Source organism: Theobroma umbraticum, unplaced genomic scaffold, assembly GCF_002168275.2.
Source record: "Theobroma umbraticum cultivar Fairchild unplaced genomic scaffold, ASM216827v3 scaffold_30.0, whole genome shotgun sequence".
Classification (NCBI taxonomy): Eukaryota; Viridiplantae; Streptophyta; class Magnoliopsida; order Malvales; family Malvaceae; genus Theobroma; species Theobroma umbraticum.
In genome coordinates this window covers 11,595,407-11,622,972 of record NW_018397254.1, presented here as the reverse complement: position 1 = coordinate 11,622,972, position 27,566 = coordinate 11,595,407, and the positions used below count along the sequence as shown (strand labels likewise).

General features: G+C 35.1%; 4 protein-coding genes across 5 annotated transcripts in view; 1 reads left to right on the top strand and 3 right to left on the bottom strand.

Annotated features, from left to right (window-relative positions):
- LOC110424337 (Major facilitator superfamily protein) overlaps window positions 1–792 on the bottom strand; it is a 3,676-nt gene extending 2,884 nt beyond the window's left edge. The window contains exon 1 of the mRNA XM_021438897.2: window positions 205–792. Within this exon, the coding sequence (XP_021294572.1) occupies window positions 205–409 (205 nt within the window). The 5' untranslated portion in view covers window positions 410–792. The remainder of the gene's footprint in view (window positions 1–204) is intronic.
- Window positions 793–8,284: 7,492 nt separating this feature from the next.
- Window positions 8,285–11,654, top strand: EMB2770 (pre-mRNA splicing factor-like protein). The gene has a single exon (XM_021443522.1). The coding sequence runs from the start codon at window positions 8,319–8,321 to the stop codon at window positions 11,418–11,420; it is 3,102 nt and encodes a 1,033-aa protein (XP_021299197.1). The 5' UTR covers window positions 8,285–8,318; the 3' UTR covers window positions 11,421–11,654.
- A 169-nt stretch (window positions 11,655–11,823) lies between these two features.
- Window positions 11,824–14,344, bottom strand: LOC110427940 (protochlorophyllide oxidoreductase C). 2 transcript variants are annotated; one of them, XM_021443628.1, is made up of 5 exons: window positions 14,196–14,344; window positions 13,996–14,094; window positions 12,905–13,439; window positions 12,217–12,575; window positions 11,824–12,107 (listed from the first exon to the last, which is right to left on the bottom strand). In XM_021443628.1, the coding sequence occupies exons 1-5, from the start codon at window positions 14,247–14,249 to the stop codon at window positions 11,952–11,954; spliced, it is 1,203 nt and encodes a 400-aa protein (XP_021299303.1). In that variant the 5' UTR covers window positions 14,250–14,344; the 3' UTR covers window positions 11,824–11,951. The 2 variants fall into 2 exon arrangements, with proteins under 2 accessions (XP_021299303.1, XP_021299503.1); XM_021443828.1 differs by lacking the exons at window positions 13,996–14,094; window positions 14,196–14,344 and adding an exon at window positions 13,554–13,571.
- A 1,596-nt stretch (window positions 14,345–15,940) lies between these two features.
- Window positions 15,941–18,849, bottom strand: LOC110420615 (ethylene-responsive transcription factor ERF053-like). Its single transcript, XM_021433997.1, has 2 exons — window positions 16,672–18,849; window positions 15,941–16,432 (listed from the first exon to the last, which is right to left on the bottom strand). The coding sequence occupies exon 1, from the start codon at window positions 18,121–18,123 to the stop codon at window positions 16,702–16,704; it is 1,422 nt and encodes a 473-aa protein (XP_021289672.1). The 5' UTR covers window positions 18,124–18,849; the 3' UTR covers window positions 15,941–16,432; window positions 16,672–16,701.
- Between the last annotated feature and the right edge of the window lie 8,717 nt (window positions 18,850–27,566).

The window sequence follows — 27,566 nt, the reverse complement described above, 5'->3', positions numbered from 1 at the left end:
AAAAAAAAAAAAAAGAAAAAAAACTTTATGATGCTAAGGCATTCCAAGGATTTGAAGCTTCCATTCTTTTCCTTCTAAATTGCGCAGGTCAATAAAGATAAAAGAACAACTATCAAAATTCCAATATTCCCAGAAAGAAAAAACAGCTGCCTGAAGCAACCAAAGCACATAGAAAATATGATAGATGAAGAGAGAATAACTTACCATAGCCAAGAAGTACATTGTTAAGCGATGCAAAAATGGCACAAGCAAGAACATATTTCCTGGTACTTCTCTTCCTTTCCAGTTGATGATGATGATCATCAAAATCCTCTGATAGCTCAGAATCCATTCTCTTGTACTTATTCTTGTTCCCCAAAGACAAAGCCATTTCCCCGTTCCCATTTTCTTGGACACCCACCAACCCCATAGCTCTCCTTCCTTTGTTTCCTTCCCCCTTGCCTGTTTTAACTCAGAAAACAGGAAAAAGAACAAAACAGACCCAGAAGCTCCTTTCCGGCTAACAACAAGGATTAAACCATGGATTAGGTTTTAGATCTAAAACCAGAAGGAAGAAAAAGAAAGTCCAATGAGAAAGTGGGTCCTTTCTTTTTGTTACGCAAGCAGGCCACTTGGTATTTTCTTAAGCTTACTTACATGTGCAAATGAAAAATGGTTAACATCGCAAAGTCTAAACAAAGGCCATATGATGTTTTCAAGGTAACAGTACAGCCCCGGAAGTCTGTAAAATATGCGAGATTCCTACAATTTGTCAAATTTTGTGATAGGCGTTCTCTCAACTTACATTAAAAATTAAATAACAACGGCAGCAGTTTTAAAGTTTCTTTTTTTAAAAAACAAAATAATTTTTAATTCTTGGGTTCATCTATGGTTTTGAGGTTTAAGCAAAATGGAGTTAAGGGAAATGCCCTTTTCAAAGCAATCCTTGGGTTGCTTTCAGCATAAAAGTCGCCAAATTGTCTGAATTAGATTCCGTGATTTAGAATGTAACATATGAGAGATCTGATTGCATGACATAATTTCAGTAATAGAAACAAATAAAGACTTTGAATGAAAACAGGCAAGAGTTGTATGGTTTTTGTTCAAATTTTTACCGTCAACAACATCTACTGCCTCAATTTGTTTCAATCCTTGTAGGGCATACTTTTCAATTGTCATAACCCTCCTTGGCCTTTGGGAGCTCATTTTGGTGGGGTTTTACTTGGTCATCCTTTGACAAAGCAGCCTGATTTTAAAATTCAACCCTCTGAATTTGAACGAGACGATGACTTAAATTTACGCGTAAAGTCCAATTAAATTCGCCACAAATTATGGTGGAATGAAACTCATTAGCTTAGCGTTGGACATGAGAATTTTCCATGCCAAATTCATGAGGGTGCAGTGCAATTTCGCGTGTGCAACACACTCCCTTGGCTCGGGCCACTCGGCCTTTGATTGGCAAATCAAACATGGTACGCAATGAATTTTACCATTCAATTCCGGAACGTACAAAAACCAAAAGATAAAAAGAAAAATGGTTGTTGAGAATTTTTAGTCCAAAAAATATTGATTAGAAATTCTAAGAGTTTTATTTATCTGTTTTTGTTTTAAACATTTTGGCTATTATAATATTTAGTTTGGTTTTGTCACACCGACAGTCCTTTTTTGTCAATTACGAAAAAGACAAAAACTTTGGTTTCATCCATAACATTATTAAAATAAAATAAAATAAAATACTAAACTGAAATATTTTACTAAATTTTTCTTAAATTCTATTTCATATAAACTTTAACATTGTAATTGACCCAACATATAGGATTCCATGTGTTACCTTCATTGATGGTACTTGTAAACATTAGGCAACATCAATTTATATATTCCAATATTAAAAACATGTTTGATCCGATTGAAACTTTTGTAAAAAATGTTGTTTGAGTTTAGATATTTTCAAAGTGATATAAAGAAAAATTAAAATAAGATTTGACAAACTTAATATATAAATATTGTAAGATCAGTGGCGGATTCAGGATTTTGTGTGAAAGGTGGCAAGTAATCATATAAACTCATAAATTGGATCAATGATTCTATTTGGAACAAAATACTAATCACTTTTGAAATAAACTTAAATTGTAATATAAAATTTTATTAAAAACTTAAATATAAGTTTTTTGATTTATCAATATAAATAGATATAAAGTAAAAAAAATTAATATTAGATTTTCACATTAAATATCGTAAGTTGTACTCGATGTGTTTTCATACTGTTAAATTCATCTATGGCTACATCCTTGTTAACGGTCCTGATAATTTGTTTTTCATTATAAAGGATAAGTGAATTAGCCAAAAAAATCATCCTCCATCTTACTACACAATCTCATCTTTACAATTTTCTAACTAAAAACTGGAAAAGTTAAGATAAATCAAACCAAATGATCTAAGAATTTGGATTAAAGAAAAAAAATAATTCCAGCAACCTTATCTTTACAATTTTTCTAATTGAAAAATGTATGTTTTGTAGTTGTTATAAAAACTGGAAGAATTAAGATAAAAATAAGTTGAACCAAACAATCGAAAAATTTGAGTTAAGAAAAAAAAGAAAAAAAATTCTAAAAACCTTGTCTTTATAATTTTTCTAACTAAACATGCACCTTATGCAGTTCTATAAAAATTGAAAGAATTAAGATAAGTCGAATCAAACAATCTAAGAATTTGGATTAAGGAAAAAATATAAGTCAAACTAAATGATTTAGGAATTCAGGTTATTTTTTTAACTGAAAATACACGTTTTATAGTTGTTATAAAAATTTAAAGAGTTGAGATAAGTAGAACCAAATGATCTAGGAATTTGGGTTAAGGAAAAAATATAAGTCAAACCCAAGGATCTAAGAATTTGGATTAAGAAAAAATAATAATTTCAAAATTTAAGTTAAACCAAACGATCTAAGAATTTGGGTTAAAGAAAAAATACTAATTCCAAAATTTAAGCTTAAAAGGGATTGAATCTAGGCATTCAAAATTTAGCTTAAATTTCTTACCACTGCTCCAAGTCAATTTTTTTGATTTGCTTTGGGGTGGCAAAGTTGTATAATGTTTTAATTTATTTTTAATAATTTAAAGCTTTATTAAATAAAATTATAAGTTTAGAATAATAGAAATACAAAATAAAATAATCTTGTATTAATTAAGAATAACAAAATCAAGAGAAAAAATTGAACCAAATGGAAAGGATGAATATGAAAAAAAATTATAATTCTCCATATAGTTTTATTAATTATTAAAGATTAAAGTGACAATATAAAGAAATATATTAAATGTTAATTATTACATATTAACACTTTAAAATTTTGAGAGTCAAATACTTTACTTATGCTTTTGTAATAGAAAAACTCTTCCATAAGTTAGGTTCAATACTCACTAAATATTTGTAAAAAAATTGTCTCAAAATTTTAAAGTGTTAATATGTAATTTTCAATTTTAAAATTTTATTTGTTTTAGTTACATGTTATAATGGCTTTTAAATGTAAAAGTTGATATTTTCTTTTCACGTGAGAAAAGAAATTTGACTTGATATTAGCTTTTAATTTTGCAATTACATGAAAGTACTTTTCAAATAGATATAGCTTATCTTTAATTGAGATAATAATGCAGTCTTTTTTAATTAGTTTTCGTATAAATAATAGTTATAATAAAAGATTTTGTAGTTCTTTTTTGAAGTCTAATAAGAAGGAGGATTTTTTTTTGAATGAATGATGACAAAATTTTTTTACTAAATTAATTACAATTGTTTCCTTTTAAAAGTCATTATTAATAGTTAGAATTTATTTTGTTATTATTAATTACCTTAAATCATTCTTAACTAGAAAAACACCTACGTTATGCAGCGGATTTCAACAATTTTTTCAAAATTTTTACAAACAACTGTGTTAAAGATAGTATAAAAAAAATTGAAATTAGCAATTGTTAAGAGAGAATAACAAATTTTAATATCTCACTCATTATGGTTATCGAATCTTTCAAAATTTCTTGATAGTAACCATTCAAGAGTATTTAAACTTTCATTACCAATTGATATTACCATACAGTATTCAAAAGCAAACAACTAATCAAACAACGTAAGGTGATATCATACCACTTTTTCTAAAGTTATACAAAAAAACCACTTTTTTATGATATTAAGAACTATGACAATTTAGTTAGTTCATAGATGCAATCTTTTATTCAAATCACTAATCATCATGCGTGAAAATGCTATCGAATGAAAATCAGAAAATGCTAATATCCTCAAAAAAATTCCTTTCTTCCCTAAGGATATCCACTCACACCAAGCAAAAGAAAAAAGTACATAAATGTTAATAAAAAAACCCAAATTGGAATTTATAGCCATACTTTTAAAGGATAGAATATATATTCAAAAAAACTCCAAACTTATATAATCTATATAGGCAAAAATGAAGAAAAAATGAAGATAACCTGATGATGAATCTCTAGCTTCTTTGAATGAAGAAAGAAATTGGTTTAGAGTGCCAAACACTGAGGACATACAAAAATGCATCACAGCGTAGTGCTCAGTGAGATTATTCTATATAGGTGTACCAATAATCAACAACTAGCTTGGTATAAGAAAGCGATCACTAAGGACATTATATAGAACTTGTTAAAAGTCTACAAATCAAAATGTCTTATTTCATTAACCTAGATCAAACTTATAGAGAAATTAATACATAAACAACAATATCATAAATAAAGTGATTCATAGAAGAACATGAAAGATATATTAAGCTATCTTAACTATGATGGAAGGATTTTTAAGCCTTTGAGCTACATTCATTATAGCATATGCCAGGTTATTTGAGAAATAAAATCTTAATCCATCAATGCTATGTCGTATGTTCAAAACCAGAATAACACAATAATAATTTCGCTAGATTTTAAACAACATGATAATTTTGATCTTCTAAGCAAAATACTCACATTGGATAACAACTTCTCCTCTACATGCGCCTTGACACAAACAAAACCAAAAGAAAAAGGTCAAGAAATAATGGCCAAAATTTGAAGAAAAATGAAAGAGAAAAATAAAAATTAGAAGCAACAGAAGAAGAAAAAGCAAGAGAAAAACCTAAAACAAGGCAATGGTTGGCTTCGTCAGTGTTGATAATGCAAGACATAGAGACCCATTTGGGGAGAAGAACTTTTGATCCCATAAATCTAATGAAAAATTATATAGAAAAGATTACCAATAATTTTGTTCCCATAATTATATATCCTTTTAAAGTTCAGAGAACATGGTTTGAATCAAACACCATTACAACACAATTCTCCTATAGACAAAAAACTATTTCATCAAACATTTTTTTATTGCATATAGCCAAACTAAAACAAAACAGTTAAAATGCAAAGAAAGTGATAAGTTGATGCTTGGTAATAAAAATAGCTATATAGATTAATACCAATACTACACTAATACTAATACGAAAAAAGTGATAAGTTGATGCTTGCTAATAAAATAAATATGTTGCTAATGCTAATACTATACTAATATTAATGCAGAGAAAGTGATAAGGTGTGCAACTGCCATATTCGACATGAAGTAGAATTCTTAATATCCAAGTTTGATTCTGAATAGAAATAATAATTTACCGAAGGAAGCTAAATAAAACAAAACAACAACTTAACAACTTTGAATAAGATTTTAATTAAAATTACACATAATAAACATCGACAAATGAAGTTTTTAAATTTTGGCAAATCAATTTGTAGCAGGAGAAAAGATTTTATATTATGCACCCAATCTAAGAGAAACTTTATTAGCATATGAAATCTAAATAACAAAAGTAAAATTAGGGAAAAAATGAAAAGAAATAGGAAAATAATTACTAACAACCTGAGGAACATAAGAAAACATTGTAGCTGTAAAAAGGTTGATAGTTTAGGCTGGAGTTTTGAAGTGCTTTTATAATTTGAATGAGCTTTACTTTTGTATAAATCCCATTTAATATTGTTGCTTTTGTGCTTTCTCTCTCTCAAAAAAAATTTAAAGTGGTGATTCTTTTTAAAGTAAAAATATAGCTAAATAGTAGGTAAAAAATGATACCAAGTTTAGCAGATATACTATTGCATCAATGCCTAACCTTTCAGACTGTTGGTAGCCCCTTTGAGAGTTATGAGTCCTTCCCTAAATGGATCATATTCACTCTTTATGGAAATCATAGAATGATGTAACCGTCAATCCCACTGCTGCTAAATTGGCTTCGAAGGATCTTTGAGCTCTTGACATTATCAAAATCAATTCTAAATGGATTTCATCTGTTAATAATTTCAATTCCTATAAAGACGATTTATTATTACATGTGCCTAAAGCATAAACGTATATAAAGATTGCAAGGCTGATAACACAAACCTTGATAGTCAATTTGTTTAAGAGGATACAATTTTAAACCACATCAAGTATAGGTGTAGGGACTTTCTCCTAGAACAAATTATCAATATAAGGCAATGAACATATTTATGTAAGCAATAGATGGTTTTTGTAGAAGAAAATAAAATATGCAAAGCAAGCCAAACAATAAAGATAAGAAGTTTTAATGATTATGTTGAACAAGGAAAGCAAATGCAAGCCTAAGACAAATTGAATTGAATGTGAGAAAGGTAGCAAAGCATACAACCGAGACCCAAATCAATAGAGCATAGCAGAATCCACCCAAATCGGAAGTAGGGAAAGAGCAATGGAACTAAGGACTTAGTTATAACACAAAATTGGATTGTGCAAAAGTGATAATGAAGAAAGAAAGGCCCAAGCTACAGAAGTGGGATAGAAGATGAAAGATAAGGAAAAAAGAAGAAAGAAAAGAGAAAGAGAAAAATTAGTGTATTGGGAAGCTTCCAAATAATAACAATGGTAGCAAAAGTGAGAGAGAAAATAAGACCGAAACACCCAGAATACCCTTGACATTTCAAACCAAGAGCAAAAAAGACCCTCACGTTACATTTGGTTTGTGAAATAAACAAGAATGTAATAGAATAACTATTCTGTGAGAATATAATGAGAATAAAATAAAAATAGAATAATTATTTCCGCAATTTGGTATAATAAATTAAATAAAATAGGAATAGTTATTATAATTTATTATAGTGTTTGGTTGGTAAAAATAACTTTGAAATAAAAAAATAGAGAATAAAAAGATAAAAATATCCTTTATTATATATATTTTTATTTTATTTTATGTTTAAATATTAATATTTTATGTATAATCTAATCATTAACATTGTAAAATACTAATGTTTTATTTATAATTTAAATATTATTATGATTATTTATTTTTAAAATATTTTATTTTTAAATATTAATAATTTATAATTTATTTAAAATATTAAAAATTGATACTTTAAATATTAGTATTTTATTTATAATTTAATCATCAATATTAAAAATAATAATATAGAATTTATAATTTTAATGTTATTATGAGTATTTATTTTTATTTTTTATTTTTAAGTATTAATAATTTATATTTATTTATAATATTAATAATTTCTCATATAAATATTAATATTTTATTTATAAAGTAATTTTTATTTTTAAAATATTAATATTTTATTTTTAAGAGTAAGTAAGGAGATTTTAATCTAAAATGCTTGGACTTTATTCTCATGGGTGTGGAATAGCTAATACCATGGGAAGGTGACATTAGTTATTCCAAGCTTTTACCAAGTTTTGAGGAATAACCATTCCTATTCGATTTTTCAAAAGCAAACCAAATGAGGCGAGAAAATTTTTTAATGAATAGAGGGGAAATGGCTTAGCCAAGCAAACATGCCATCACTGTTATAAACGAAAAGTCTAAAACACCCTCAAAATGTCAGGAAGTACCACGATCACGTATTAGTTCATTGAAAACCCGAAAGTGTGTCTTAAAAACTCAAAAATGATAAACCTATGTATCACGCTATGAGAGAGCTATGTATGTTAGCTAAGATTACAAATTCGAATATTGACTTTTTAATAAATTTATTACAATTCTCTTGGTAGCTATATAAACACAAGCTTTTACCTAGACACAATTGGTCTGTCTTCACCCACATTTTAACAAGGTTTTCATTTTTTTTCTGTAATGCTCTGGTAGAGAGGTAATTTCCGTTCCCCTGTTTCTGTGAAAGAAGACGAGGCCCAAAACTACCTGATCTACTATCGTGTAAGACCTAATCCACTCAAAACGCAAGCGGGGCTTCATGCTGGCCCATGAGTATTCCTAAACCCAAACGACTTTCGTTCTCAACACCCATGTCTTATAACCAAACCAATTTTCCACAGCACTGGCTGAGAAACCCAATCGACAAAGATGGTTTTCGTTGCAACCCCAAATTCCAAAACCGTTTCTCTGAATCTAAATCCCGAAACGACCACTCTGCTTTCCCTTCAGCAATCCGTTCAACTCCACACCCAAATCCCTATATCCCACCAAAATCTTCTCCTCTTCCCAAAAGCCCGCTCTCTCCTTCTCAGTTGCCAGAACCCCGACTCTGTCCTCCTCTCCCAGCTCCACATCACCCCTTACTCTACCTTATTCCTTCATGTCCCACTCCGCGGCGGCACCCAACCTGGCCCCGGCGGTGCCGCCCCACCCAAACCACGCTTAGAGTTTCTCAACTCCAAGCCTCCTCCTAATTATGTTGCTGGGCTGGGCCGCGGTGCCACGGGCTTCACCACCCGATCCGATATCGGTCCGGCTCGTGCTGCTCCTGACTTACCTGACCGCTCAGCTACTACAATCGGTGGTGCTGCTGCGTCGTCTGGGCTTGGCCGTGGCCGTGGAAAGCCTGGTGAAGATGAAGATGAAGATGAAGGGGATGATAAGGGATACGATGAGAACCAGAAATTTGATGAATTTGAAGGGAATGACGTGGGTCTTTTCGCCTCCGCGGAGTACGATGAAGATGACAAAGAAGCTGATGCTGTTTGGGAAGCCATCGATAAGAGGATGGATTCAAGGAGAAAAGATCGAAGAGAGGCCAGATTAAAGCAAGAAATTGAGAAGTATCGTGCTTCGAACCCGAAAATTACGGAGCAATTCGCTGATTTGAAAAGAAAATTGCATACTTTGTCAGCTCAAGAGTGGGAGAGCATTCCGGAAATTGGAGACTATTCATTGAGGAATAAGAAAAGAAGGTTCGAGAGTTTTGTGCCGGTTCCTGACACTCTTTTGGAGAAGGCAAGACAGGAACAAGAGCATGTTACGGCTTTGGACCCGAAGAGCAGGGCTACGGGTGGGACAGAGACCCCATGGGCGCAAACCCCTGTAACGGATTTAACTGCTGTTGGTGAAGGGAGAGGTACCGTGTTGTCATTGAAGTTGGATAGGTTATCGGATTCTGTTTCGGGTTTAACTGTGGTGGACCCGAAAGGGTATTTAACTGATTTGAAGAGTATGAAGATTACTAGTGATGCGGAGATTTCGGACATTAAGAAGGCTAGGTTGTTGTTGAAAAGTGTTACACAGACAAATCCGAAACATCCACCTGGCTGGATCGCTGCAGCAAGGTTGGAGGAAGTGGCTGGGAAGATCCAGGCAGCTAGGCAGTTGATTCAGAAAGGGTGTGAGGAGTGTCCCAAGAATGAGGATGTTTGGTTGGAGGCTTGTAGGCTATCCAGTCCAGATGAGGCCAAGGCTGTGATTGCTAGGGGCGTGAAGTCAATTCCCAATTCAGTGAAGTTGTGGCTGCAAGCTGCAAAATTGGAGCATGATGATGTGAATAAGAGCAGGGTTTTGAGAAGGGGTTTGGAGCATATACCGGATTCAGTGAGGTTATGGAAGGCAGTTGTGGAGCTTGCAAATGAGGAGGATGCGGTGTTGTTGCTTGAGAGGGCTGTAGAGTGTTGTCCTTTGCATGTGGAGTTGTGGTTGGCGCTTGCCAGGTTAAGGGATTATGACAAAGCTAAAAAAGTGCTTAATAGGGCAAGGGAGAAGTTGCCTAAGGAGCCCGCTATATGGATTACGGCTGCAAAGTTGGAGGAGGCTAACGGAAATAATGCTATGGTGGGAAAGATTATTGAGAGGTGTATAAGGGCATTGCAAAGAGAAGGGTTGGTGATTGACCGGGAGGCTTGGATGAAGGAGGGTGAGGCTGCAGAGAGGGCTGGGTCTGTGGTGACATGCCAGGCAATTATTCGAAATACAATTGGGATTGGAGTGGAGGAAGAGGATAGAAAGAGAACTTGGGTGGCTGATGCTGAGGAATGCAAGAAGCGTGGTTCTATTGAGACTGCTCGAGCTATTTATGCTCATGCTCTTACTGTGTTTTTGACAAAGAAGAGCATTTGGCTGAAAGCAGCTCAGCTTGAGAAGAGTCATGGGACTAGGGAATCGCTTGATGCTCTTCTACGTAGAGCAGTTACTTATCGGCCGCAGGCTGAGGTTCTTTGGCTTATGGGTGCCAAGGAGAAATGGCTTGCTGGGGATGTGCCTGCTGCTCGAGCTATTCTTCAAGAAGCTTATGCTGCAATACCAAACTCTGAGGAGATTTGGCTTGCTGCATTTAAGCTTGAATTTGAAAATCATGAGCCTGAGAGAGCAAGAATGCTTCTTGCTAAGGCTCGAGAAAGAGGAGGCACAGAGAGAGTATGGATGAAATCAGCCATTGTGGAGAGAGAATTGGGGAACACTGAGGAAGAGAGGAGGTTACTTGATGAAGGATTGAAGCAATTCCCATCATTCTTCAAACTCTGGTTGATGCTTGGGCAGCTAGAGGAAGGGCTTGGTAACTTGGAGAAAGCCAAGGAAGTTTATGAATCAGGTTTAAAGCACTGCCCAAGTTGTATACCGCTTTGGGTTTCTCTTGCCATTCTTGAAGAGAAAATGAATGGTATAGCTAAGGCTCGAGCTGTACTCACATTGGCGAGGAAGAAGAATCCACAACAGCCTGAACTCTGGCTTGCTGCCATACGTGCTGAATCAAGACATGGCTACAAGAGGGAAGCTGATATTTTGATGGCAAAGGCATTGCAAGAGTGTCCAAATAGTGGTATATTGTGGGCAGTGTCTATTGAGATGGTTCCACGGCCTCAACGAAAAACCAAGAGCATGGATGCGCTCAAGAAATGTGATCATGATCCCCATGTCATTGCAGCTGTGGCTAAGTTATTTTGGCATGATAGGAAGGTGGATAAAGCTAGGACTTGGCTCAACAGGGCTGTGACTCTTGCTCCTGATATTGGGGATTTCTGGGCGTTGTACTACAAATTTGAACTTCAGCATGGCAGTGAGGAGAACCAGAAAGATGTGATGAAAAGGTGCGTTGCTGCAGAACCAAAGCATGGTGAGAAATGGCAAGCAATTTCAAAGGCTGTGGAGAACTCTCACCAGCCAAGTGAAGCCATTTTGAAGAAAGTAGTTGTTGCACTGGGAAAGGAAGAGAGTGCTGCGGAAAACAATAGTAAACACTAATTATTTTTAAGGTTGTAGGTTCTGATTGTTACTGTGTTCAGGTTTTGTTGTAGAATACTTTTACTAGGGGTAGTGCCCAACTGGTCTCTCACTCGTATGAAATTTTGATTTCTTTAATGAATTCGGACGGCCTATTTAATGCTGAAGCATGTTTGCTTTGACCTTTGGCTGTAATGGTGAAAATTGTGTTTTATCATGATATTTAAGCATTTAAAATATTTTTATTGGTTTTTACTGCCTCATGTTACTCATCACTGTGTCAAGATACTATGGAATTTGGTTCTGTGACCCTCTAATTTTATATCTCAGTGTAGACTGATCTTATGACAGTTTGAATTTGTCATTGGAATAGACTACTAACTCTTGCAAGGTTTAGGGTATCTATAATATGAAGTATCAAAAATGATCTCTGAAAAGCGAATTGTCGGGTAAATGTTTTTATTGTGTTCTGAAGCACAAAACCTTAATTATTTACTTGAGTGACATCATTACATTCTATTTATAGCCATCTGTTGTCGTTTTGGTGCCTATTTAGGCCAAACCAACAAGCTTCTCACTTATCTCCCACAGTTTTCGTGCCTTCTCTGCATCACTTGCCTCTTTAGAGAGCTGGTTTTCGAATGAATCTGAGTTCTTGTTCCAGCTCCAGTAAACACCTGATTTTGTCAGACTTGGATCACTCACAACCTGCGACATAGAAGGCTTGTTTGGTTATCATGCAATGTAATACTTAATTGCTGTACATGTGAGCATATAATGAAGACTTTTTCTTGTTTTCAAAGTTACTTCAATTCACCTGTCCTAGTCTATTCCCAGCTTCCTCTTCTGAAACATAGCCTTTGGTAATGTACTTCTGAAATGGTGGAAAGAGAAGCCTGAACAATGGAATATGCTCCCTGAACAGACCTGTTGTTGCGATGCAACCAGGATAAAGAGAGGCAAAGGTGATTCCTGTTTCCTCATGGTAGCGCCTGTGCAACTCTTGCATGGTGAGCATATTACAAACTTTGCTGTCTTTATATGCCTTTGCACCATCGAAGTCTCCTCCATCTATCATGGGCGAGCTCTCTAGTCCATTCAAACCTCCAACAAGACCTCTAAGATCTCCGAGGTTAGCCTTTGGGGGAACATTTCCGGCCAAGGTGTTTGTGTTTCCTGCAATCGCATTGAGGGAAAGTGGAAAATTAGAATATTTATTATCAAATCATATCACTGTTGATATTGGTGATACACCTTCTCATATTATCAAGTCCTAAAAATATCAAGTTTATGATTTATTGCTTTCCAAAATATGCGATCATGGTAAGAGTTATGATGAACTTTTTCATCATTCATACAAAAATTCTGCACTATGCTCAATTGTCATGATTAAACCTTTTGCAAGTTTAATAAGCACTGGCTCCATATTTCCCTCAGTTAACCTGGTAGAATAAGGTTCTTGAAATGTATTTATAACTTCTGCACAGTGAGAGCTAGGTTGGTACCTGTGATGGAACCGACAATAATGAGACGTTTTGATGGGTAGTCTGACTGCTTCAGGTCATCTAAGAGTAGCCTTGCGAGGAGGAAGTGACCAAGATGGTTTGTTCCTACACTGAGTTCAAATCCTTCAGCGGTATAAGTTGGTTCCTTAGCTGTAGGTAAGTATACAGCGGCATTGCAAACCAGGACATCAAGCGGCATGCCGGAGCGACGGAAATTATCCACAAATTGCCTAACACTATCAAGTGAGGCAAGGTCGAGATGCATTATGGTATAGTTCTCCTTAGCTATGCCAACTGATTTGGCTGCTTTCTCAGCCTTGAGAAAATTTCTACATGCCATAATTACGTGCCATCTCCCTGTTTCAGTGAGAAACTTGGCTGTGGCAAGGCCCAAGCCAGAGGAGGCCCCGGTTATTATCACATTACCTTTTCTCAAGGTCTTCTTTCCTGGTGATGCAGCCTGATCAACTGCTGGAGTTGTAGCAGCTGTTTGGGCTCGAATTATACCGGCAGATACGTCCTTTTTCCTAAGTTCCTACAAGTTAAGTCCATTACGCACACCAAATGCAAAAACTGACAGTTCAAGGAGGGAAAACAGGGAAAATGCCTGAAAGGAAATATTTATAGGCATTTGAAAGGAAAAACTAACCAGTTCTGTGGTAAGGCCTAGGGCATTTTTGGGTGTATCTGACACTGTAATTAAAATGAATTCAATTTGGAAACTAAAAGAGTCTGAATTAAGTATTCTAGAAGTAATTATCTAGCTGAATTCATTAACTTGTACAGCAATTGGCTCAGACACATCTTTTTTGTCTGCTACTCACAGCATTTGGGAAACAAAATGCCTCTCTGTCATGGTATAAGTTGCCTAAACTTGATGCCTTCAGTTTTGCGGTGAATAAATAATGGAATTCAAAATGAAACTTGCCATTTCGGAATTGTCTGAATAAGGCCAAAACACTTGTCTCTCTAATTGTGTGCTAGGATGTGCCATCTATGTCGGCAATAATTTCATCTCTCTCAGAACTTAAACTTGGGAATCCATAAGAAACGCATTAATTTTGGAGACAAGAAAGATATTTGCCTGTTACCTGACCTATTGCCAGAGGAGAGCCGAGTTCAGTTCTGGGATGGGTTGAGAATGGAACACCGAATAGACTTGTCTCCTTAAGAGCAGCACTGGATTTGGCCTGTCAATATAACACGCGCAAGGATGAACCAAATATATCAAATGAGAGCCATAAAGCTAAATAGTTTCTTGAATATCACTACTCTGTAGCAACTAACTAACCTCTTTGTGGATAGAGATGGTAGCTGGGAGTAATGAGGCTGCTTGGAGAGCCATGAAGCTGCTAATCTGATTTGTGAAACTGAATCTGTGCCAGGTGGATTTACCTGTGATCTTTGCTCCTCCACAGGGACGGATAAGATTACTTCTCTGCAGGTTGACAGAACACGCCACGTCAGCTGCTATTGTCCAATGAGGTTTCGAGTTTGGGATTTCTTTTGATCTCTCTTGCTAGCTTTACGTTGGTCCTAAAGCAGGTTGGGCTTTGCAGTCTGAAGTCCTCCATAAACAGATTCTCTCTGGGCCTTTTCGGCCCACTGTCTCTAACGCAACAATCCGGTTCATTGACATTATTCGGTTTTAACAGGATTCAAGGTGTTCATGGTTGTCGTTAGATTGAATTGTGTAACCTAAAATGTGAAGCTATGGAATCATTTAAAATCCTAATATTGGGTTGGAGTTACATTCAGCTTCCACCTTGAGTATTGATCACTATTGAAAATTTGGCTGTTTTAATATGCATATATATATATATATGGTCAAGTGCGGCCTAAATATCTTCCCAAAGATGTTGGAGAAACAAGAAGTGGAGGATTGGCATAGTTAAAACTGATGACAGTTGGTTTAAGCAATCATGCCAAATCCCAAATTTGTCTTTTACTTGTTCATCCTTTTCACCAAGCAATAATAATTATAATAATACCCATCACTAAGTTTAATAGATATTTATAAGCTAAAGAAGATTGCAGCAGCCGCATACTGACATCAAAGTTGGGTTTGGTAAAGAGAAAATGTCAGCAGCTAATTTACTAAAACATTGCTAAGATATTTTCAATTTCCTAAATATTTTAGTTAACTCGGGCATCATTTCTAATTATATCTGTAGATCATCATTATCGTGCCGTCGCAAATAAGAAATGTAGATGATCTCATGGGCCGGTGACTGGGTCCCACCTTTCACCGTCACCGCCAGTCAATATAAACTATCTCCAAAAGCTTTTGATTCCATAATTAAGGTGGAAAGGTGTTTGTTAAGCATGTTGCTTTGGGCTGGCTCCCCTCGTTGTTCAGACTTAAGGTGTGGTACACTTAGTCGGTTGGGATGAGGTTCCAAAGCTGTCCCATCTCCAATATTTGAGTATTCCGGTTGAGTAGTTTTCAGTTCTGGGGGTTTAGGATATTAAGAAACGTGACTTCGTTTCCCTTTCTCTCTCTGTCTTTTTTATTTTAATAAAAATTCTTGTATTGCACCCTATCACCACTTTCACTTGTGAGTAGAAAACATGCTTATTGTAATTCCACGAAACAGCACAGGGATAAAAACAAAGCATCGGCTAAGGACCTGGTTTTATATTTATATGCATTGAATTTAAAAAATAAAATTGATTGTAGGAATGTGTCTTTTATTTATAAAATTTCAATGTCAACTTTTCATTTAAATATTATCACTCAACACAACTTCAGGTTACTCCTGCGCTGCTCTTTTAACAGTTAGGCATATTTGTTTTCAAATTCTAAGGATGGTTTGTTGGACTAAAGTTTGAGGTAGGCCAAGCAATCTAAATGTCCCTTTGGTTATAGCAATAACATATTCAGGATGATAGCTGATTTGCTGAATGCAAGCATTATTTTATCAAGCAGCAAAAACGAACAAGACTAGAAGAGAACAAACTAGCATGATTTGTGACTAATGGTAATGCTGCAAATTGCTTCATTCATCATGACATGTACTGCTACGAGAAAAAGAGTAGAAAAGGAAGTTAACAAACTCCACAATGTACAGAATCACAAGTTGATTCCATGCTCGGAGCAGAAAAATAAAGCTCGAGATGGATGGACCAATTGAGAAGGAGATCACCAAACTGTCTCCCTCTATGCTGGTCCTGCACTCAAATTGGCTTATAGCTACTACATCTGCAACATTACATCAACAGACAAGAAAAACAACTAAAAAGCTTGCTTATTAACATCGAAAGGACACTATCTACTGCTATACTAGATACTACTAGCGCTAAAAACATAGTGCAAGAGTCAAAGCTGAAAGGCATGAGCAAACATGAAGTGTCTCTGCTAAAAAAGGCCTGAAAAATACGCAACCTTTTTGCAGGTGTGATGGAGTGGATAGAGAATCCGAGGGAAAAAGATTTTGAAAATATGAATCATGTGAAGGAAACAAAGTGGAGCCGAAGCTAAAGGAGAAGAAAGCTACGAAGGAACCACAGGTTGGTTTGGTGAAAAATCTGCAACCAGCAAGGAATAAAAAGATCAGAAAATGGAAACTTAAAAATCTCCTAAGCCAAGGGGAAACGAGAAAGGAGAGTGAAAGTCAGAGGCTGGTTTCCTAAAAAATCTGCTACCAGTGAAAGAAAATCCAAGGGGGTGGTCTAAAAACCCTCCTCAGCGAAAATCCAAAATAGAAACACACACAATGACATGGAAAAGAAAAGTAGAAGCACAGAGATCTGTCTTAAGGCTATACCACTAAAAGCTGGATTTTCTGGATGGCCTATCAATCTTGATCTTTCCAAAAGAAGGATTTCATTGGACAAGAAGTGGAAGAAGAAGAAGCACAACTATCTTGCTGTTTCTGGATATCAGAATCAGTCAAGTCCTGCTGGTTTTGATTGGCGAAAGGAAGGTTTGAGGGGATAAGAAGATTGTTTGTGGTGTCTAAATCATCCCACACAGGACTACCAGGACCCCAACCTGCTGGAATTGCATTGAACCAAGCCTCTGCCATATCTCCCCAAACCAATTCCTGGGACCCCGAAACCCCTTCCCCTGCTCCAGAACCCTCTGCTGTCATCTGCACCTCATCACTGGCAGTAGCCTCACTGGACCCCAACCCTGAATCACTGTCAGGATTATCTCCCTGAGGCTGTGCTGGTGGTGGCATCATTTCCATTTTCGCAGACTGCAAGTTCAGGCCATCCTGTTCTTGTTGCGGGAGGTTCTGATTCTGGTTTGGCTTTGAACTTTCACGGGGAGTTTGTGGAGAGGAAACTGTTGAACTTGGTGCTGTGGACGTATCTTTATCCTTATTGAGGAAAAGCTCAGGGAAATTGAGCCTCGCATTCTCTCCTCTCAACTTGAATGCCTCGCGATCATAGGCTAAGGCAGCGTCTTCAGCTGTGTCAAATGTGCCAAGCCAAAGGCGAGTCCTGTTTCGAGGAAGACGAATTTCAGCTACCCATTTGCCCCAATGCCTCTGCCTCACACCTCGATAAAGCTTGGTAGTATTTATAGGCTGCACTGGCGGCCTAAACAATTGTCTACCATCCTGCCCCAATCTGCTCATCATCATCATCCTCCCCCTCGGACTCAAATTCAATGCATCACTCCAGTATTGAAGAAGTTGCTGCTGCTGCTGCTGTTGCTGAGGTGGTAAGGTTGATTCTCCAGCGAAAAATGGCGGATAAACAAAGCCATGTTGATGCTGCTGAGGACTAAAGGAGATCATGTGTTGCTGATTCTGTGGTGGGCGGAAAATTGGCATGAGAGTTGGAGTATTTCCATATTGCTGAGGAAAGTGCATTGGCTGCTGAGATGCATCAAAAGCAAAAGGAAAAACAAGTCTGGAAGATGGCAAAGTGGCATTAGAAGAAGAACAAGAAGAAGAAGAAGATGGTGGGAAAAGAGTAAGAGAAGAAAGCGAAGTAGTAGAAACAGAGGAGGGAGCAGAGAACGAAGACGACTGATGAGCCAAAGAAACAGAGGATTGAACAGGGTCTTGACGTTCAGGGCTACGGATCTTCTTGAGAGGTCTTTGTGACATGGAAGCTTCATCAAAAACTGGCTTCCATTGCTGCCTCTCGAACCCAAAATCAAGATCTTTGCCTTTGTCAATCTCCCAATCTTGGCTTGTTGTCATCTTTTCTGTCTCATCAACAACACCCTTCTTGGATTTGCCACTATGTTTTGCTGCAGCCATTGATAATACTAAGCACCGGCTCGCTCTCTCTATATAAATAAAACCTTTGATAAATTCTATGAGGGAGATTAAATTCGAGATGGGACAATTTAGAAAAATAACTCTGATGGAAAGATTCGAATCAAATGTATATATCAAGCGGAAAAAAAGGAGGAGGACAAAGATAATCTTGAATACACCCAGATTCAAATTTGGTCAGAGGATTTAAAAAAAGGGAGACATTTTAGAATCTGGAAGCAGAATTTAATAGCTAATCCTACGGAACCAAAAAGACAGAATCAGATACGATTTCGAGATCCCAGACCCCATCGCAAAATTCCCCAAACTCTGCCCTGGAGATAAAACAGAGAGAGCGAGCTCTATTTCAATGATGCAACAAGCAAATCCAAAACGGGTGCTCAGCTGCTGTTTACGGTACAATAGGAATGTGTTGGCTTCGCTTTTCCAGCTTAAATTTGATAGCTTTTGGAGTGGAGAAGCGAAGGTGAAAGAAGAAAAATGAAAGTAAAAGCAGGGGGGGCTCTGTGTTTGAGAGAGAGATAGAAGAAATGCAGGGGAATGGAGGGGGCTTATAAGAGGGCGGAAAAAGATTTAGAGAGAGACAGAGGGAGAAGTGGAGAATTTGTGGAAGTCTGCTCGTTCTTGGTTGGGTGGTATTTCTGGACCCCACGCGGTTTTTTCTAATTTCTTTACTTCCACTCCAACATCTCTCTGTTCTTCCCCACTGACACTCCCATCTCCTTTGGCTTGCTCTGTGTTATTGATTTAATAATAAAAATGTTTGTATGAGATAAAAAGTTATTAAGTTTTAGACATTTAGTCTTGAGATTCTGTAATGGGTAACTTTCGAATATCAGTTGCTTATTAAAGGGTCCTATGGGGGATTAACAGAGGCGGGCACAATACATGGTGCGTGAGAGTATCAAATATAGTTACGTAAAATTCGTGTGCTCCGTACAGTGGCGTGGCAGTGTGTGGTTGAATGTTGGTGGTGGACGGTGGTTTGAGAAGACTATGGTGCGCTGCGTTGCTTTGTAAATATGCTGATTGACCGCTGTTGCTCCATGCTCCTCCCTCTTTGGATGCTACTCCGATTATTTAACAAGTCCAACGATGTGATGTCCAGGAGCGTTCCTATTCTACAAATTTTGTGTCCCTTTTATATTTATTATTATTATCCTTATTATTTTGTTAAAAGGGCCGCTGGCTGGCCGTGACATCTTTTCCATACATTACATAAAGACAAACCTGGCAGCATCTGACACAATTCACCAGCAATCAATAAATATTACTACTAATTTCCTTTTGTTCTTTTATTTTCATTTAAATATAAAAGAATTTGATAGTTATTAATCAAAGTTAGCTGCGATTTCATGGCCCATGTCACGCCAGAATCTTAAACTGCGTTACATCTACGTATGAGGATAGTTAATATTGGGAGAGATTTGTGGAGGTTAGAGAGTATTCCACACAATAGAATAGGGCAATGTTAGAACAACTCTTTGGGAAATACCCATTGGAGATTATCGCCCATCAAAATTGAATAGGTTTACTAAGATCGGTTCGAAGGGCAATTCTAATTAATGTACACCAGGCACACCTCACAAAGCCTAATAAAACCAGCCCACTAGATATAGAACAAGACTTCTCCAATCTAGTAAAACCTAATGTCTCCCTTTCTGCTTTATGTTTCCATCTTCTTTAATTCTAACCTGACCATCAGACCTAGCCGGCTAGCCCTAAGCGAATTCTTTTTGGACTCTGGCAAGTGCCAATCTCTCTACACCGGCAACAACAGTATATGTTTGTATGAAAACCCTTTTAAGCGTTTTCATTTATCAACGCCTAATGACAGGGTTAGGCTGTTCCTAGGACGGATTTAATTAGTGGGGGAGGTACTGGATTATGGTCAAGTCAACTCGCTTTGACCAATCAAAACCGACCACTTCTTTTTTTTTTTTTTTGTGAAATGCGTATTCCATACCAGATATTTTAAAGTTCTATTAATCATGCATATGATTTCATCATATCATTAATTTGTATTGACTTCTTGACATAAAAAAGGGTAAAGCTACAAATAGATCGCACTCCACATTTACTTCATCTTAACCACCAAGTAATTAATGAAAGGAAAAAACAAGAGTTTGAGCAAGGCCCCTCGTGACTATGAATTCTTATTGCTAGATTCAGCGTATGCTTCCTACATGAATGTTTTTTTCATCAATTTCTTCGCTTTCACCATTGTCAGACAGAGCTTTAAAAGCAAATCACCTACTAAAAAAGAAAAGGGGGCTCCAAAGCACGAAAACAGAACTCATTTGGCTAATTAACCAAATATGAAATCACTTGAATTTCCGAGTGTGTGATTTACTCAACTCATTGTTCAGCGAAAACTTGGGTGGATCAATGGGACACCTATCGAGCGCCCTGTTGATAAATTATGTAAGCAACAACATTTATTTCTTCTGTCCAGGCAATTAGAAATTCTGCCCTTGACTGGCACGACTTACTAAAACTGATCTCTCAATAACATTGAGACCATAATCAAATACTAGTAATGAATTAACACCATCATGTATAAGAAGAGAAAAAAAAAAGCATAATAATCAACATCATCTCAGCAATCAAATGCTATTAATGGCATGCATTTTTTATGGATAAAAAAAGGTTATTATATAGTAATAGATATAACATTGCCAAGGAACAAAAAGGCACACAAATTCATTTATGTTTTTCCTTAATTAGACTTGACTAAAACGAAAGTGAACATGTAATAAAGGCATAGGGATTAAGAAGTAGCAAGTTAGCTTAATTTGGAATTGAAAAGTTGGGTGTACAGTAAAATGTGCAAGTGCACAGTAAAATGTGCAAGTGTTCCACATTTGGGCTTCACTTTCGGTGGAAGGAAGGATTCACCAACAAAAAAAAAACACAAGAAAAGAAATAATAAAGCATGGGTCGATCCGTTTTGTCGTCACAAAGTCAACAGCGTAACGGTGACTTTGAAAAGTCGGTGTAAATCGGCACGTGTCGGTGGTCCACGCAATAACTTCCTCCCACATCATTATTTTTCTTTTATATTTTTCCTTCATTGTTTCTAACTTTGGTCTAACAAAAATATCTGACTCAAACCTTCACTTTGAGGCCAAGGTTATTCCACAAGGACATACTCATTGGGTCTCGACGCAAGCTCTTCTTTACTTATATGCGTGCATGCCGAAATTAACGCTTAACCCTCACTTTTTAATTTTTTTTTTCTTTTCTCAATTAAGGGACATATTCACTTATTATGTGTATATATATAATATTAAAATTTAAAAAAATTTAATTATTAGTTAATCTAAAGGATGAAAAACGGTTTTTTAATATTTAGGAGTACCACAATTATTTTGTTTAATAGATGAAAAAGAGAGAGTAAAGAAAGGCGTTAAAGAAATTAAAAAGGGGAGAAAATTGTTTTCTCTTTTTTCGTAAAGAGATGAATTTTGATGGAAACTACATGTTTTTTTTAAATAATCAATTTCAGTTTAATAGATAAATGAAAGAAAAAAAAACACTTGGTCAATTAATTAAAACTAATCGCTTTACTTTTATAATATCATTCTCTATTTTTCTTTTTATTTTTATTTTCGTCCCTTAGATTAAATAGCATTAAGAATGAAAAATAATTACAACTCTTTGCAGACTTGAACTATTTATTGGTTTACTAAATTTTAATATGTTGCCTTGATTTAATTTGTTGAAAAGTTTATAAATGGTTTTCCTAGTTGTTTCATCACTTTTATCTAACATATTTGTATATCTTGATAGGACATACAGTTATCGAATAAATTTAATATAAAATTATCAATTCATGTGTAAATCAATTAATTTATAAATAAAATATTATAATCAAATCAATAAGCTATTACCATATCCAATGAGATAAATGTATATTAAAATACAATAAAGAGATGAATAGTATTTTTCATTTAAAAAACAAGTCAAATATAGACAGTTCTTCCTTCCACGGTCGGTGCAAGCCCTTGGGAGGAGAAATATCAACAACTCGGCCGCTAAGATGCCGAAAAAGTGGCCTTTACACGTGGTGATCCCATGAGGTTGACACGTGGTACCAGTCCTGAGTTGTGGTTTGCTTCAATATCTGTCTCGAAAGAATGAAAAAATCTCTCTTTCTCTCTCTTTGAGGCATTCAACTACAAGTATGTGGCCGGACACAGATGGGGACATCCTTTTTCCCTTTGACCCCAAACAGGCAATCAGCCACCAATATCTCTTTGCCCGTTCGTCACAAAATCCGGAGACAACATGCATGAATGTGTCATAGAATTCCCAAGGCCCTTTCGACATCAACAGTTGCTAGCAAATGGAAACTTGCAAAAGTGTGTCGCAAATTATAGGGCTCTTTCCACATCTTTTGATTCAGCATATTGCATCGTATTTGCTTTGACAAGGAAGCAGATGTGTCTCTTTTTGATTGTTTCGTCTTGTTTTGATACATTGGAAAATGGTTTAGGGCACTACTATATTGTGGATGGTCCGGCCATCCTTGTAATTTGTAGTTATACATAGTGGAAAAACATTAACATAGAAGAATCCAATGAAAGGAATCCTCTTCCTTGACTTCATTCTCTCTATCAAATGTGAAATTTTCAATGATGATTATAGGTGGGGATACGTGTACCTTCGAGATTTGACTAGTGAAGTTTGGTATCAAACTCTTGCAAAAAATGGAGTATACAGACATGCAAGGTGTTGGGGTTGGATGAATTGAGGAAATGAAAAGTTATTCCATTATATGACCTGGTTATCGATTAAACCAGAAAAAAAGTGGAAAAGGTTGTAAGTTGAACAAATGTTACATGTATGAAATCGAAAGATTTTCTTCCATATTTGAACTTTCCATGCTATAGAAACAGGTAAGAAAAAGTTTAGCTTCAAATGAAATTCTAATGAGAATTCGCTTTCAAATTAAAATTCGCCATGCTTTATTGGAAAGAATAATTGTCAAACGAAGAAAGTAGATTCAACAGAAACGGAAGCAGTGGCTTATGTGGTCGCATGATATATAATTGGTTTGCTCAATGATTTTTCTCGTATTTTATCGTCACTATCATGAGAGAACTGGATTGCACCGCTCTCTTAAAGAGATGTGGGCTTAATTATAGGGAGGAGAACAATTTTGAATGGGGCAACTTGATAGACCAGACATGCAAACACTCAGATTACATGAATTCCCATTTTTATTTAAGTTTCAACTTTGAAGAGTCCTCCCTCAACAAGAAAGCTATAGATCTGGTAAAGATGGGTTTTGACAAAAATAGATAATGTCAGACGTGTATATCTTAGTATTATCAAGCTAGCTAACCAATCAACAGCTTCCTCTTCCATAAAATATGTAATTCTATTCTACAAATATCAATTTGTTAGTATAATAATGAGTGGTGAGCACGCGGAAAATGTTTCACATCACGACCATTGAGGTGGACTACCATTTGCCAGAAACCTATAGTTTGATTATATATATATATATATATATTTATAACTTATTCTTTGCTAATATATAGTGGCTTCAAGCTTTTATTCAAACGAGTGATATCCTCCAATGAACCTTCAACCTGTCATGCCCTCTGATACCGCTTACCTCATCAATCATACCACCCAAATTAGTTAATCAAAGTGCAACAAAGAGGTGGCAGCGGAATGCTAGTACATATGGGCAGCCGCAATATAGGTTTTCCCGAAATCCATCAATGTGTTAGACTAATTAATTAAAAACTTTACGATGTTGGAAGAAATAGATGATCAAAGTATATATGGGACTTGTGTCGGAAGGATTTAGGGATTTTAAAAGCAACAAAGTCAACCCCCAATTGGGTTGAGAAAGTGTTTGTCTTATTTGGCAACATTATCATATAAACTTGCTTTTGGCCCATTAGGGTAATGCCTACAAATAATACTGCGTGCCACTCTCTGCCTATATATAAGCATTGAAGGAAATGGAGATGGCCCACGCCCTTCTCCCTCCTTGTATAAGTTTGAGAGAGTGCATTTTGCAGTTTATTCGAATTTGCCCAGTGCTATTGCAGGCATATGCATAGTCCTTTCCGCCTTTGTCAGCATATTTATACTTTTGAGTTTACTCCACAAGCTTAAATTGACAAGAGGTGGCTAGTTTACTCGATTGAAACCGTTCCTTTGGTAGGCTAGTTACATTTAATTATTGGCTCTTTTCTCAACATATCTGTTTGGTCTCTGAACCTGCACTAAGATATATAGATTGCAAAGTTGGTCTAATAAATAAATATACTATTTTTTTTTGGTTTAATTAAGGAATTCTTTTCTTTTACTCAAGTTAGTAAAGTCTCACAGATGACTGAGTCAATATATATGATTAATTAAGAAAGCTCTCCCTAAACAAATACAGCTGATGGGTGTACTGATCTTCGTACTTCACTGGTTTGGTATCTGACGTGGAATCATATAGCAGCTAAGTTCATATTAGGCTCCGTTTGTTGCTCAAATCTAATTTGCTTTCAGAATTGATTTCTGTCTTTTCTTATTTTTGGTTGGTAAGAAATGGAATAGTTAACAAAAAAAATCATTAAATAGTGAATAACAAATAAACCTAAAAACTTGAAAATTATCTTCCATTTTACCAAAAGCATAAGATAATTTTCAAATTAACTAACATACAAAACAAACTCACGTCCATTGGCTCCGATCTGTTCAGGAATTGGTCCGTAGGTGGGATTTTTAGACTCATATCTAGTTCGGAATATTATTAAATTAATAAGTAATTATTTTTTAATTAATTTTAATTGGATATATATTGAACAATATTAAAATATTTTAATATTTAATTATAAATATAAGTATTTTGAACATTATTAATAAGATTTTTTTATTATTTTAATAATATATTACATTTTTATATCAAATAATAAATATTAATATAATAAATGATATTTCTTTAATATTTTAATAATAAAATTTCAGCATAAAAATATTACTATTTAATGAAAATTTTTTAATATTTTAATAATAAATAATACTAATAATAATTTTAAATATTTTAATAAATAAAATTTTTAATATCTTAAAAAAATTGTTTTAATTGTTATGTCAATATTAATATTTGACAAGAATGAATTTTTTTTTTAAAATAACCAAATAACAAAAAATATATTTCATAAAATTATCTAAACAACATAAAAAAGAATTTTTTTCAAGAAAGTATCAACACTTTCAGAAAATTATTTTTGGGAAGTCTATTTCCATAAAGCAAAAAGAGAATTTAATTAGTGAGAAGAGTCACGGATCCCACATAAGTAAGAAATATGGTAAGTCTTGAGAATATAAATATGTGTATTTCATCACTTATTAAACATGTTTTTTGAGTTAAAAACACGAGTTCATGATTTATAGGCTTACTTAAACTCTATTTTTAGAGTTTAAGGCTGCACAAGTTTAGACTTAAGTTTCGGCCCGTGAGATTTGGTATCAAACCAGACCTAGATCTTCATTGATGTGGAGCCCCATGAGAGATACGAGGTCGAGATTAGACTTAAGTTCCGACTCGTGAGATTTGGTATCAAACCAGACCTAGATCTTCATTGATGTAAAGTTCCATGAGAGATACAAGGGTCGAAGTGGACTCGGACTAGTGTAAGAGTCTTTCTTTTCTACGGATAAAGAGCTAATGCAACGGGAGCGTTGCACAATTGGGTAGAGGAAAGCTTAGAAATTTTCTTGAGTAATGTTATAATTAAAATAACAATTAAAAAAATAAATATGTTAAAATTCATAAAGTAGAAGTTTTAACATTAAATTAAAAAAAATGTAAATTCAATACATTCATTTAATACTTCAAAGTAAAAATATATAAAAAAACTATAATTGTCCACAACGATTTTTCATATTTTGCAAACATTGCATGATAGCATCAGTAAAAACATTATCAAATACATCTTTTTCAATATATGTCACTGAATAATTATTCATCCACTTGTCACTAATTTGATTGTGTAGCCTGTGCATTATGAATTTCATTGCTAAAAAAGCTCTTTTAACTGACGTTGTTACAACTGGTAAGATCAATGCAAGTTTTACTAGTGAATAAACTAAAAGATACACAGTATTTCTATTTGTCACAACCATCTTCCTTGCAAGATCACTAATACTATTAACTTCAACAATTCCTCATCCAAACTCAAGTTTGTAATATAGTTTTCAAGTTAATTTTCAAATGTTACTAAATCCACAGTTGAAAAATCAAAAGGATACAATTGAGCCATACAAATAAATCTTTCTTTGTTGAAGGTAGAATTAATGAATTACTAGGCTGTATGCATGCAATACACTAAAATAGCTCCATGTTCAATTCAGTGAAACGATTATTAAGCTGCTCAAGTTGCAAATCTAAAACTTCATTCATTGTATCAAAATGATAATGATGAAAATTTGATACTTCTAGAGCTTTACATGTTCACCTTCCTCGAAGCACAAATGTGGTATCCATATTTGGGATCACTATATCATGTTTATTGCAAAATGAAGGAACTTCACTTAATATATGTTCCCATATTTCACTTCTCATCATTTACAAGTGTTATTTAGACACTTTAACAAGTGTCATAACATTTATAATGTCTTAATCGTTCCTTTGCAAAGCCAAAGATAGCTCATTAGTGATCACCAAAACATTTGTCATCAAGTGTAGTGTAAAGGCAAATTCAAATGAGTGTAAAAAATCAAGAAGAATATGTGCCTAAGCTCTTTGCTTTGTCTTTTTTCCATTTTCTCCAATGAACTCAAGCACTTTAACTATAGAAGAAAACATACCAATCAAGTTTAATAATGTCCCATATTGAGAAACCCAACATGTATCACCTACCCTTTTAAGAGTTGTTTCTTGATTTAAACCTCGCCCGCTTTGAAACTCACCATTTTCTAATACCTCTTTAACCTTTGACGCTTGTTGCTCTTTTAAAATATCTCTATGATTGCAAGAAACTCCAACAACATTGGTCAAATTACCAACCATATTAAAAAATACAGTATTGTCAACCTTTTTTTTTGTAATAACTACAAATGCTAATTGAAGTTGATGAGCAAAGCAGTGAATATAGTAAGCTGATTCATTTCCTCTCATAACTAAAGTTTTCAAACCATTGAATTCACCTCGCATATTATTAGCTCCATCAAAGCCTTATTTATGAACTTTTGACAAACTTAGCCCATGCTTAGAAAACACTGCTTTAGTTGCTATTTTAAGTGATGTAGTACTTGCATTCGTAACATGAGCAATACCAAGAAATCGTTCTGTTACCAAGCCTTTTTTTATCTACATAACGTAAGACAACAACCATTTGTTCTTTACTCGGTACATCTTGAGCCTCATTAACCAATATCCCAAAACAATTCGCTTCTAAGATCTTTAA